General features: G+C 34.8%; 1 protein-coding gene across 4 annotated transcripts in view; it reads right to left on the bottom strand.

The window, feature by feature from the left end:
- CCDC88C (coiled-coil domain containing 88C) overlaps nucleotides 1-15,202 on the bottom strand; it is a 99,322-nt gene that overhangs the window by 59,009 nt on the left and 25,111 nt on the right. For all 4 annotated transcript variants that reach the window (XM_039346948.1, XM_039346950.1, XM_039346952.1 and 1 more), the window contains one exon: nucleotides 3,525-3,594. In XM_039346948.1, the coding sequence (XP_039202882.1) occupies nucleotides 3,525-3,594 (70 nt within the window). The remainder of the gene's footprint in view (nucleotides 1-3,524; nucleotides 3,595-15,202) is intronic.

The raw sequence follows: 15,202 nt of genomic DNA on the forward strand, positions 1-15,202 counted from the left end.
GTTTATTTTTATAGAAATTATCAACTGCATAGGCTTAACTCTGTCAAAAAAGGAATGAAAAATCCAATATTTACTTGATTAATTTCCTCATTCTTCAATATCTTATATGCTAATCTACAACAAACAGTGGTAAATTTGAATGATTTAAGGAGGATCTGTCAATTAATTATGTGTGGTCTGATAGAAGAGGTTACAGTATAAGAATCAATTACTATGGCCAAAATGTATTTAAATCCTTTACAATAAATGTTCAATGCTTTGCCTTCAGACTACTACTCCTTTCACCAATTCCTCCAGTGCTATCAACTGAAGTGGTTGTCAAACCACTGAAGTGGGTGTCAAACTCGATCGCATCATGTGACGTATCATGATGTATTGTGACATTTTTTGCCTTTGTGGAGCCAGGGTAGGCGTGGCCTGCATGTGACGCATCCGGCCCACAGGCCGCCAGTTTGATACCCCTAATCTATCCTGCTCTAGGACAAGCCAGTGTTTTCTCTGAATCATTTCTCAGCAATAGTTCAAAATAATCCATTAGCTTAGCATGGAGACCATAACATCTGAGCTATTATATATGTACTTGAAAGCATTTTGTGACACCTTTATAGCCAAACAAATTACCAGGAAGGGGTCAAGAGAAATGCAGGCTACATGACAATAAAGAAAAACTGGCTAAGATACCACTTTAGGAATGCTTTTTCTACTATTATTACCACTGCACAAAGCATTTGAAAAGGTGCTTTGCAACATATAGGAATATAAATAAAGTGTCTTATTCAAATCATTAAAGCAGCCACATCTTCTGAATGCTGTTTCAAAACAGCCAGCTTTAACTGGCTATCTCTATATGCCAGGTTTTATCAAAGATAAGGCTAATTCTATGAGTCAAAACACTCCTTTCAAATCCTCCGTGGAAGATGAGAAACACAAAATATGAAAAAAACAAGTCTGTTTAAAATAAAGTTAAGAATGCATGTTGAAACATATAAGATATTTCATTTTAATAAAACAAACCTTTCTTCAGGGTGAAATCTTTTAAGTATAAAAATACTAGATTTTGATCATTTTGTTTCAACAAGAATCTGCTTTATTTTTAATAAGTTACTTGAGCAATTGACATTAGATTTGAGCATGCTCCAGTGAACTGGTCCACACAGTCAAATATATCTTTATGGCAGAGGGAGTTTCCTTGACTGAGACAAGTGTTGAAATTAGTCTCAAGGTGAAGGACTTTTGTTTATACGTCAGCTCTATTCAAAATGAAACCTAAAAGATTTTCAGAACGATTAGAGAACTTAGAAAAAAAGGCATGTCTGCCTAGTGTTGAACATTCATAAAAAGGGCAGATCTATTAGGCCATGGATGTTATGGCTTTATGGACTGCAATGTGTATCAAGAACCAGAATTGCAGGAGTCGGCTGCACTAATAAAGAGAGGTTCCCTTCAGAAATTAAGAACCTGAAATTAAGGAGCAAACAGGATCCAAAAAGAGAGATCTCCATAGTGGATTGGCTGATGAAAAGGACTTGAGCTGTGCTCAGAAAGGGCACAAGCTGCTGGCTTTCCAAGAGTCTCAGGAGAATTTTCCCCCTCTTTCCTCTAATTTAGAGAAGACAAAAATCAAGCCAAAAATGAAAACTAAACAAAGCACCTGTGGGAATGAAAAAAGTGAATATATAAGAAACTGTAAAAAATATATGTAAAGCTTTGTATATAACCACATGCATGTTTAGAGCCGTGGTAGTGCAGTAGTTAGAATGCAGTATTGCAGGCTAACCTACTGCTCACTCCAGGAGTTCGATTCTGGGCGGTTCAAGGTTGACTCAGCCTTCCATCCTTCTGAGGTAAAAATGAGGACCCAGATTGTTGGGGGCTATAGGCTGACTCTGTAAACTGCTTAGAGAGGGCTGTAAAACATTATGAAGAGGTATATATGTCTAAGTGCTATTGCTATGAATGTATGTGTATGTATGTTTATATTTGTACTAGTTTGTTAAGTTAAGGCCATTGTATAATAAAAAATAAGAACAGATTACTGACTTGAATTTACCTTGTAGAAGTAACTCTGTGTGGGTATGTTTGTGTGTATGTACATGTTCTTGCCCATTTCCCACCATCTCACATCTATTAACAGAAGTTCTTTTACGACATGTAAATTACAAAACAGAACTGAGTCCACAAATTATGTTCAGTACTTCATTGGGCTTTAATAAGTCTTAATTTCACCTTCATAAGGGATTATTATGTTGGTTCATAAGTTAGAAAGACCAGTTATGTAATAAAATCTTATACTGAGTCAAACTTGATTTCTGCTAAATTCAAGATTACCTCTCTATGTAGTTTTCTTGGCAATTGTACAGAAGGAGAAAGACCTTGCTTTTTGAGGCCAGCCTATAATCCTGGTAATTTGTTAACATATCCAAGTAGTAACCAGATTAATTCTGCTTAGTTCTGCTCTGAAGTGTTGGCATTACTTTTACATGTTTATCAAGAGAGCCATGACTCAAAATTGCATGTCCAGATGCAGAAAAGTTCTTTATGTTAATCCATATTAGAAAATACGCTATATAAGGCTCTCTTACATATACACCCATCAGGTAAGAATTTATGTCGCTAAGTGGTGGGATCATTAAGTGAGTCAGTCATGCCGGATTTTACCATTTTTTTTTTTGCTCTGGTCATTAAGCAAATCACACATTCATTAAGCAATCCAGCTTCCCCCACTGACTTTGCTTGTCAGAAACCTCCTGGGAAGGGTTGCAAATGGTGATCACATGATCCTGGGACCCTGTAACCCTTGTAAATAGATGCTTGCTGCCAAAAGCACCGGATCATGTCACTGTAGGGACACTGGCATGATTGTAAGTGCAACAACTGATCGTAAGTCCCTTTTTTCAGAGACATCGTAACTTTAAACAATGGTTAAATAAATGGTTGAGGACTACCTGTACTGTTTTCTTTGATTAGCCTAGAAAAAACACTTATCAGTGCAATATGCCTATTACTGACAATTTACACTATATGGTGGTATCTAAAACATAATTTTGAGAAAACAGTTTCCTGTTTTTCAAGCACTGGAAAATATATCTGACACTGCAAAATCCTACAGAAAGAATACAGAAGGGCAAAAACATTGCCATGGTAACCTCTCTTTAGACATAGACAATCCCTCTGCTGCCTAAGCTGGCAGCAAACAGCAGGGAAGAAAAGCTGCAGCTAAAACCACAACTCTACAGTCCCTTGCTCACATTTTTGGGATGAGTGCAATAAAACAATGCTGACATACAGGAAAGCACATTCCCCCAAATGACTCTTGGAGCACAGGTCTCTATTGGTTGATGGAAAGAGTACACATCTAACATACACCATTTTTAATTTGTGCTGTTATTCTGCCTATCCTGTTCTTCATTGCCAAATTAATGTTAAGTTATATGTAATACACAGTCATATAAAACATTTATGTGGTTATACAGTATGTAGCAAAACTTTTAGCTTAAAGTAAAATGGGTTACCAAGGTACTCACCAGAGAGGGGATCTTTGCCAATTGTTAAGATATTTGGCAAATTCATTATGATCAGTTGCTGGAGGACTTCCTAAAAAAAATGGAAAGAAATATAAACTTGAAAAAAATTGTCATTGAATCTCACTTGTCTAAATGACAAAAAAAAATCCTTAACGTTGAAAATAAATTAATCTGGCCATGAATAATGTGTGTTGAATTGAATCATATGCAGTATTAAACTGCATATGAAAATCACTTATGGTACATTTGCACATTGTTAATTTAGGGACTTATATCTGGTATATGGGTATTTGTATGCTGAAATGAAATATATCCAACGTTTATTCCTACTCTTTGGAAAACTCTCAAAAAGGATTGTGCATTGCTTTCTATTTGTTTCTCAAAAGATGCTTTAGAACAGGGTTCTTCAAACTTGGCCCTTTTATGACTTGTGGATTTCAACTCCCAGAATTCTTCAGCCAGCATGCCTGGCTGAGGAATTCTGGGAGTTGAAGTCCACAAATCATAAAAGGGCCAAGTTTGAAAACCCCTGCTTTAGATGTAGCACCACCCTTTTGAAACAGCCACTTTTCTTGGTTCATGTAACTAATTGCTTCATTCAGGGAAAAAACTCTTTCTTCAGGATAGGGCTAGGCAATTTTCTGAAGGGGTGAGAGTCACAGGAGGCCATGATATAAATGTCGATGGTTACAGTACATCAAATATGCAGGCAGAGCCAGGATTTTTTGTTTCCAGAGAGAGGGAGTTGGTATCCTTCAATTTCTGTGTGCTTGACTTGTCATATTCGTAGAAAAACTCATCATTTTTTGCTAAAAAGTGCCACTGAACTTTTAAAAACTCTTGGAAGATTTGTATTATGACTATTTCTGGTCATTTACTTGGGTGGCACCCATAGCAAGGTGTCTATATTCCTCTTGGTTATATCCCCAATGTATGTAATTTATCAGGAGATCAAGAATGTAGGGAATGGTCAAAACTATTATATGACACTGGAAGGATGAATTTACACCTGACTTGCAGCAATGGGTGTGTTGTCAAATTCTCATACTTTTTTTGTTTTTGTTTTGACAGAGTGAAGGAAAAAAATTAGACATTTTTTTCAAACTTTGAGTGATTTTATTCATAATATAAACTCATGTATTTTCCCCCTTTTAAATTTGTTATTCTGATGTATTCTTCTTCCTGTTATTTAGTTAACCTTTTTTGAAAAACGAACAAAATCCTAATCAGGAAGCCATTATGGTAGGCATGAACAATTTAAATGGAAGAGGAAGAGGCAATAACACAAGCAAAGTGTCCTATCTTCCTCCTTCCAATTTAGATATGATTTGTCAGGGTCAATTGGAGTCAGAGAGTTAAAGAAGTAACGTTTGTTTAGTCAATTTATTTTAAAGTCAGCCTCAGCTTTGTGTAAATTGGGATAGTGCTGGGAGTGATAGAATGTTTAAATGGCCAGAAGGGAGAGTTAGCAAACAAACAGTTAGGAGAGAATGTAGCTTAGATGGCATATGAGTGACCGTCCAATTTTCATTTAAACTACTAGAATTGTGGATAGCCCACAAAATAAATGAGCCTCTTTATTAAACTTGCAGAATACAGACCTTGTTCCTAACGCTCTACTATTCTTCCCACAAAGTCAATTTTAGCATTTGGCTCACTAATGACATTGGCGCTATCAATGATTTTACTGTTGCTTGAGCTAGATGGCAAACATTTTGATATTTATGGATGATTCTTGAAAAGAAGAACATTCTTCCTGCCAACAGATTCTAATGGTAATTCAACATCAATAATTAAAATTCACATCTTGTTCAGCACAAATTCCAAGAGCTACAAATTCAAGATCTAACATACATTTTAGGAATCAAGATTTTACCACAAGGTAATCTGCTTACCAGATTTATTCAGAAGCATGTTTTATATATTATATTTACTCTTGTGTAGCCCTATCTTGTTTTGCTGAACAGTAGAATATAGAATGATTGAGACAAGTATTGTAAATTATATCTCACTCTTTCATAGTTTTCATATTGGGACTAAACAAAAGTGCCTATCATGAAAAAGTAACCAGTCTATTATAGTGGTCTTAAGCTGACAAAGCTATTATGATTCATTATTTATATCACCATTGAACAATCTTGGGTATTATGAAAGGAGAGAATTAAGGGTTGTGATGGACCTAATGCTCGGACCTTGTGGCATATGTGGGTGAAGTCTGGATATTCAGTCCTAATTTAATACTAGTTTGCTGACAGAATCTCTCTCCAGCTCAGCTCAGCTTTGTTGAGAACTCTAAAATGCAGCCATCAGACTTTAAGCAAGTACTCTTCATTTTATTCTAGCTTCCTGACCAGCATAGCAATAGACTTTGACTCTACACACCTCTGGAGGCCCCAAACCAAATTACATGCAAAAACCAAGAATGTTTTATAATTAAAGGTGTTAACTGTAGTTAGTGATTTTTTTTTGTTGTTGTTGTTGTTAAAGGATCTCCCTTTTCTCCACAGAGACTGTTTAAAGTCACCAGTGTATCTTGTACTAGTTCTGGGAGAAGAATGGAGGAAAGTAGAAAGGACGTTATGAGAATTGTTGACATTTATAGGATGCTGGATCTCTTCAAGAGGTGATTTTAAATCTCAAGCAGAAAACAATGGATTAAAAGTATGAGAACTGCAATGCATTCTGGAATAATCTTCTTTGAACTATTCTGAAAAGTATAGCAAATGAACTGCATAGAACAATGCCAAGAAACCTGTCACAGACACTTTTAAATCTTTGTTAAATATTATAAAATAACAAAAATATATTCAGAAAGGCAATATGAGCTATTGGAAGGCAAACAGAATATTTCACTCTGCAAAGTATTACAGATTTTATGATTAAGGATAATTAATGTGATTTATGACTGCCATACTTATTTTGCTTTTCTTGCTTCTTGTCTCTGTATTTAATGTTTTTAATATTTTAATATTTATTATTTTAACTGTAAACCACTAGAGTGGCTTTTTAGAGCAAGATAGGTGTCATGTTAATTTAATAAATAAACAAGATGTATAATCCTTCAGATAACTACACCCTTCCTCAGAATATTCTATACCTCCCTCCTTCCAACTCTCACTTATAAGTATTTTGTCTCTTGTGTGTCTATCTAGTTCTTTTTGAGCAGTGATGTTCCTTATTTCCTCTCTCTGGAAAATATTTCTTTAGTTATAGTACATCTGGGACCTTTTTCAATAAGTAGGGTTTTTATTTATCTTTGGGCATCCAGCTGTATGTTGTGTTTTTCGGTATTTAATGCTTTTAAGATGTCCAGTGTGAGTTATAATATAGAATCAAACCAATAAATGTTGTTCAGACAATACATATTTCCACTAAAAGTTTTGAAAAAGCATATTTTAAACCTTTGCTTTTATTTCAAAATTATGCCTTAATCATAGTCTTCATACTATATGCAAATTCATCTAGATCCTTAAAGTTACACACTCTTTCATCACAGAAAGAACATAGTGTCAGGTTTTACCCTTGTCTCATTATGAAAAAGTAGCCAAATAAATAATTCAAAATGTGCTGTCCATTGAAATTCAATATGCAAAGTTAATTCAATATGTTAATTGCCTGGACAACAATGCCTACAAGTTCTTTTCTTCGTGTATAAATTCTTGCCTTCTTGTATAAATAAGATTTATATTCCTATTGATAAATAGCAATTTAAAATTGTATATAGTTGTATACAAATGTGTACTTATGTGTACTTAAATTCATTTTTATTTTATTATTACATAAAAAAATAATAATACTTGCTAATAATCGAGCTACATGTTGGCTCAGTAGCAAAAATATGTCCTAAATCAGATCAGAAACCTAAACAGATTCCTGGTGACCGCATCTCTATGCCGTCTTCATGGTGCTGATATGGAAATAGTTTTTCATTGGAATTTTCCCATGCATTTTTCCAGGAATTTTTTTCATACAATTTTATATAATTGAAGAGAACCTTAGGATTACATTTTACCACATCTTTAGTTCTTAAATTACAGTAGATATGTTCTTTAATGATCAACATCTGTGAATCCATGCTGTTTGCTTTTAATGTTCATGCTTCAATGCTCACTTTTTTTTATTGCTGATAGTCACAGGAAGCATTCTTGCCACAGGAAACATGAGACACAAAACCTACCAATTTATGTTGATTCCCACAAATTATCTGTTATTATACAAATACAAATCTAGTGAAGCAAATACATTGCCAGCAGCATGTTTTACTAATGAATTCCCTGACTGGAAATTTATAACAACAAACCTAATAATTTTTACCATAATATCCAATCATATGCAACCAATCATTCATGTTTATAATGCTCTCCAGGCAAATTACCCTAGAGTTTATTTGGATTATACTATCAAATAGTCAATTGATGGTTTCTCTACTGTAACTGGTAATAAGAAAATATAACATATTAAATTTCTGTCACTTAAAGTTACCTATAGATGATTAAAATGCAATCCATCTTTCTAGAAGTGCTAAAGCCTCAAGAGACTAGTTTGAATGTTATAATTCAGGTGCACTCACTGAAAGCTGGCAACTGACATAGGACTTTATTTAATCAAATCTTATAATTGTTCTGGCAATTTTGGACTATTTATAGAATATCCTACAAACACTATAGGCTTAATTCGAATGCTTAGTTGTAATTAAACTACAAATGCTATTTAAGCATTCCAGCTTTTCCAAGATATCTGTATTTTCTATTTCTATTTTTCCAGGTAACCTAAGAATTATGTACGCAATGAATTAATCTCATAATTCAACTATGACTAATTGCAAAACTGATATATTATTTCTTTCAGTAAAAGTAGTCCAAAATAATTTATATAATAGTATAAACTTTATAATAACTCAATCTTTAGTAATACATATATGAGAAAAAATTAAACCTCCTAAATCCAAATCAAACACCAAGAAGTATGTGAAATTACTCAAGGTAAAATAATAAGAGAAGTGGATATGTTAATGGTTTATTTAAAAAAAACACTTGCTAAGTCAAAATGTTTATCTTGCTGAATTTTATCTTCCTCCTCCCTAGAGCCAATATGGCTTAGTTAGTCAACCAAAGGAGAAGTTAAGGAGAATAGAAACTGCTCCATCCCCCTTGACTTGCTGCAATGTCCAGCAACTCAGAAAAGGCCTTTGAACAAGCAAGAATAGAAAGATGAACAGCAACAGGAGCTGAAGACCAGGCTGCCAAGCATTGGATAAATCAGGAGATTCAGGCAGTTCAAATGAGTATAAATATTTATTGCAAGCTTAACAGCTCTACAAGAATCTAACCAACTGGCTGTCGAAGGAAATGAGTGGGAGATAAGAGAGGCATTCAAGGTGGGCTGGACTAAGAGAGGCATTCAAGGCGGGCTGGACTAAGATCTCTTGCGAGCACACAGGGACTCATCACTGATGATCTGTTTGACCCCTATTTCAGGTTCAGTCTGGTCATCCCGTACACAGACTCCATGACAATCACCTAACCATGCTACTGATTCTGGATGATGCTTTTAAGATTCATCATCATACAGGAGCCATTAATAATCTGAGTTGTGAATACAACCAATTTGAGTTTAAAGTACAGGTAGTCCTCAATTTATGATCACATAACAGAGCCCAGAATTTATGTTGCTAAGTGAGAAATTTGTTATTTAAGTTTTGCCCCATTTTACAACTTTTCTTGCCACATTTGTTCAGTGAATCACTGCAGTTGTTACATTTGTAACACAGTTGTTAAGTGAATCTTAACCTTAATCTTTCCCATTGACCTGGCTTGCCAGAAGGTCGTAAGATGATCACATGACCCTGGGACGCTGCCAGTCATAAATATGAACCAGTTGTCAAGCATAAGAATGTAATTCACGTGACCCTGGGGATGTTGCAACAGTCTTAACTGTGAAAAATGGTCATGTCACCTTTTTCAGTGGTGTTGTAACTTCGAACAGTCACTAAATGAATTGTTGTATGTTGTAAGTTAACTACTACTTGTAATCTACTGTTATTTTACAATAGATTGCTTTAAATAACATTAGGGTAACGTTAAATAACTTTATGAGATTTAACTAATCCCCATATTGTTTTTAATGGCCGCTGTAAGAACCAATAACCAATTCTGGATTCTTTGCATTGATGAAAATCAGCAAGCATTGATAAATATAATTGTTAAGAACAGAACTAGATCACAGAATGCCTTATCTGCATCAATATTCTGTCTTGTTGAGTTAATTTCTTTCTCTCCTGCAAATCCCTTAATTAATATACCTTGGAAATCATGAGGTATTTATTATTTCACCTGGAGTTAACTATAAAAGTCATGGGGGGAAAAATTAACAGGTGCATCCACACCAAGAAGATGTTTTCATACTGACTTAACAAACCCACAGGTAAATGTTCTCTATCTCTAATTAATATTCACAAATAAGTAACCTCAAAATAGCCTCACTAGGTGAGTTTCAGAGGATCCAAGTATTACGGTTGCATGTGATAGACTCTGTTGATTTGGTGGATTATAATCTGTTTAAGGAACTGAGTGGTGGGTGGTATTTTCAACAGCAGGATTTTATGTTGCACCATTTTCAAAAGCCAAGAAATTTCACTATGACATTTCCTCAGATGCAGTTCTTCCAGACAGAGGGTATGAAAAAGTAATAAATGCTGAATTCAGAAACATCTGCTGTTACATTTTTCATGAAGCATAACAAGCATTTTCTAAACAGCTTTATAAAATCAACAAGGAAGGACACCTCTTTGAATGGGGCTTGTTCAGACACAGCAGTATTAAGACTCTTCATGTCACCACATAAGAATATCCATGGTCAAGGTGTCAGTTTACCCTGTCAAACCTGTTATTTGAAGGAGAAGACAATGAGGTAGTTGATTCTAATAAAAGGCTGGTAAGAAACCATAGAACTATGAGAATTAGCTCATTCTGTGTCAAAAACAAACTTGAAGGAAGCCCTCACAAGCTTTATTTTTTAAATAAAGCAGTATCTAATAGGAATATATAGGATAGTAACCTTAAACCACAACATTACTAAATTGATTCCAGACTTTCTCTACATATAAAAGTGCTATTAAAGTGTCACTAAATTGTGTTATTACAGAACCAGCACAGTCTGATGAACAGAGCACTGGAAACAGGTTATTGTGCTGTTATGCATGAAGTACATAGCCAGCCCAATCAACTATAAAAATATCAAAAGTTATTTCAAGGGCCAAAGATTTCTGAATTCCATTCCATGAAGGGCAAGGGATGTGCACGACAGAGCAGCTGGGGAAGTAATTCTTTGCTCAAACAGAAGTAAGATGAGGCCCACATATATACAACCTTCAGAACAGGATTTAGGATTTAAAACAAGGATTTAGAATGTTTATTCAGTGTAGATACACACTGAATAAACACATGTGTTGTCATGCTTTAATTTTTGCCTTGCTTTTGAAAGATACAATGCAGGTGAAAAGTTGTTACAGTTGTTGCCATGTCTTTTCAAAGATTATTATAAAGATAAAATAGGAAAAGTTGTTCTGCTCAATGAGGTTTTATAAACATATAAACCAGATGGATTCTTTTATCAATGGTGTTTTCTGTTAGTCTGTATTATGTATAACTTCAGGTCATTTGCTCTGCTCTTTTGAACTGGCGCCTTTGAACTTAACATGCTAGGTAGTAAGAAAGAATGCAATTTAGAATACTGTATTCATTCATTAAATCATGAATAGATTTTGATCACCTTTGGCCTCAAAAGCTTATTGGGTGACTATGAATCACTTTCCCTCTGCCCAACTTACATCATGTAGCTGTTCCTGTAGGGAAAAAAATAAGAAAAAGGAGAGGAATGTGTACTGCCCTGCTACCTTTTACAAAAGTGAAATATAAATGTAACAAATATGTTAAATCACTGTGTTGTACTATTGTTTCTTTTATATTTTACGATCCTTACAATCTGCATTGATTGGCTTGAAATGCTAAATACAGGACAAAAAAAGAAGCATGTTAAAGTCTCTGATCAGCCAAAAACAAATACTAGAACCCCTGACACATGCCTGTTGATTGTCAACAGCTCAGTTCTTCAGTCTTCACCATATCTTTGGTAGAAAACAGGCTACCTCTCTTTGCAACTATAAATTACAAGTATTTTTAATTAGGAATAAGGTGAACACTGACAATCAGAGACAATGATTCATATGTAATTGTGAACACAGTATCAAGGAAAAGAGCCAAAGACAAATAGAAGAGGTACTCCTTAACTTATGATTGCAACCAGGACCAGGTTTCTGGTCTTAAGTCAAGGCACCCATATATATAGCAACTCCATGTTTGCTTTTTGTCACTGTGTTCCAGTGATGTTTTCTCAGGATGGCAATGGTGATGGTGGATGATGGCTGGCTGGGGACTTCTGGAAGTTGAAGTCCAAAAGTCTTAATGTTGCTAAGATTGGACATCCCTGCTCTAAACTGATAAAAATTCCTGGTTAAAAGAGAACATCAATGTCTATATTCAGAGACATTATTCAAAACAATCCAGGAAACCAATCTGTTAAAAAAAATCCCCATCTAACAGCTCCACAATCAGAGAACTGCCCAACCCAAAATCTCCAATCAACTTGAATAGAAAGTCTTTTGTCTGTATATCCTATCAGCTTTGCCTTCTGCGTCTAAAAGCCAGAAAATAGGCATGAACCTTTTAGATAAAGCCTTAGCCACAAATCATGATTCTTTTAGGTGAAAGCCTGAAATCCACTGTGGTTTTTATTTATTCAAAAGAAATAAATTATCTGCTACTCATTGTATATGTAAAAGCTGTAGCCCATCTTGTAATTCTTAAGTGATCGATAATCTTGAAATAGAACAAGAAGTCTCTAGAAGGAAGCAGTGGAGCTGTACTTCTCTTATGCCAGGCGCTACATATCTCTCATATTTATACCATCTCTCCTGTACCATTTATATTATGATCATTTTTCCATCATTCCCTACTCATACTTCAGTAGATTTAACATATCTGTAATGCAAAAATCATGGTAATCATATGATAGTGTCAGAATTTTGGTAGCTTTTTGCTCTTATCTAATGGTTGCCTAGCCAGATATGAAACCCCCTATATTTGGGAGGAAAACTCTATACCCATCTCAAACATGTTAGGCATATACATCTTTGGGGGCACAATGAAATATTACTGGATTACAATTTACTATATTCAAATACTACAAAAGTATGGCCTCTTTTCATCTTCAAAATTGTCAGTAATACAGCCTTCAGAAAATGCAATAAATTACACTTTATATTAGGAGAGAAATACTAAATGTGTTGAATTACTTTTTCCAATTTATCACTGTCCAGAAGGGTTGAATTACATAGTTGTGATCAATTGTAATTGTCGTGGTAAATCAGAAGAAGAGAAAATACAAAGGATTTTTTGAGCGACGTAAAGCACTGTTTTTGAATTGGATGAATAGGGCTAATCAAGAGGCTCCTTGCAGTGTGAATGGAAATAAAAATAAAGCTGATTAAACAAATTTGGACATCACTAACTCATGCTAATCCTGACATGAAACTGAAGACTGGGAACATTGGAAATAATATTTTAAGATTAACATGTGATAGTGATGTCACATGATGAACTAAAATGGTGTGAGAATGTTGCAAATGGTAAGGCTGCAAGTATAGAGACACATTTATCTTGTTTATGAGGACTGTGATCTGTGTTTGATGATTGGTAGAATGTGATCCCTGCAAAAATTACAGAGGCATTAGTCTGTTTCTGGGAAAATATTAGGCAGAATTCTAATCTGAAAGATACAACAAGGTGAATGGATTTAAAAATTAATCCACTGAAGATCAAGCTAGCTGCTTGACAGAAAAAATGAAGTAACTGATTACAAGTCAAACAGGAAAAACCCAGAATGGTAAAATATTTACTAAAGACAGTACAATGGTTCAACAAAGATGTAGAAATAGAGAAATTTTAAAGTCTGCAAATGTTGGCAGAAAGATAAATAATTGTGCATTGCAAAGAATGAATATTAAAAGAAGCTAGGATAGCTGTATATAGGGACATGTATATAAGGGCATTCTGCCCAATTTGTTACATGGAAATGCAAGTTACTTACATCATGAAAAATAGTTATTCATCCACCTCAATTTAACCTACCTACATCAGTCAAGCCGGTATATACCTCTTAAAAAGTGTACTGCATCTCATGAAAGCTTATGACTTTTAATAAAATTTGCTGGTCAGAAATAATATTGCTTTGATGTTTGGCTACCATAGATTTACATGGCTCTCCTCCCAGAATTTTGAGTGTATGGAACATAGTGTTTTAAAAGTACTTTTTAATTTTTTTTTTTATCATGATCTCCAATGCCAGGGATTATATTTTTAGAGACACAAACCATAAAAGGAATAAAATGGTTTTTGATTTTGCTTATTCCAATGCCAGACACTATTTCCTTGGAAACACACCATAGAGGCTATATTTGAAGTATAAATAATTTTAAAAAGTCTGTGATTGGTTCATGCCTGACTCTGCAGAATCAGACATATAAAAAGCTCTTAAAAAATAGGGAAAGCTGCTGCTGAAAGCTGCTCAGGTGCAGATAATGAACCTGTTCTTGCCCCACCACCTGCTATTATCTGCGTGTTGAACTGAAGCTCCTTAGTGATGGACCTTCAGGGACTAGAGTCCCTTCTTCTTGTCCTTGGCCTCTGGCTGGTGATAAGAATAGAAATAACAGGAACTTGCTGTCATTTGCATCAAGTTGAATTCCCAAGCCAAACTGACATCTAATTATGGCCCAACAGCCAGTGTAGTGTAGTAACACAGAGAGGAGTACTTTCGCTTAATCCAAAACAATGTCAATCTTAACTGTTAGAATGATTGTTATGAGGTGTTTAAAATGTTAACATTTCATGAACTTGGAATGTGCAAAAACATGCTACCTTTCCCTAAGCGAACAGATTCCTAGAAAGATTCACCTGGTTTCACTTTCTAATCATGGTTGTTTGTAGTTCCCAGGGGAATAGAGCCTTTGATATTTTACAATGCAGCTGTTCCAAATAAGCAAAGAATTAACCCCAAACTGACCTGTTCCCTTTCTAATCAAATGAGTGTCTCTTGTTAAATAGAAACTATAAACTGCATCCTATTTCAAATGCAATCCTCCACATAATCCTGTATAGTATTTGTTTTATGTACAGATGTATCTAAATGGTTTACTTTTATCTTGTTCTTGTAGTTCAATGCAATTAATTTGTGTTAGCTCATGTTTATCAAGTTTGACAGGCAGGAACACCACCACAAAAAGAGAGTTTTGACTGGCAGAATACATTCCTTATTAAACCAGATTAAAGGAATATTGAGTGTTAACAGTTTAACCTATTTTAACCATGTCTAGGATTCAATAAACCCTAGTTATCATTCCAAATTTCAGGGCAGCTATCTAACATTCAAGATGGCCTTTGATACAAAATATTGTGTTTTTATCTGTTTTTCAATGATTGCAAATCAGGCAACGGATGGGGTAAATGGTGCCAGCCAGAGATGGCCTAGGTCATTTTATTGGTTGAGGCAAAAATTAAAGCCTCATCTACATACCATCTATCTAACACAGCTAAGAACTGACAGCTAGCTTAGGGGGTATC

The sequence above is a fragment of the Crotalus tigris genome, unplaced genomic scaffold (assembly GCF_016545835.1).
Source record: "Crotalus tigris isolate CLP2741 ecotype Arizona unplaced genomic scaffold, ASM1654583v1 scf7180000018040.1558517, whole genome shotgun sequence".
NCBI classification, from domain to species: Eukaryota; Metazoa; Chordata; class Lepidosauria; order Squamata; family Viperidae; genus Crotalus; species Crotalus tigris.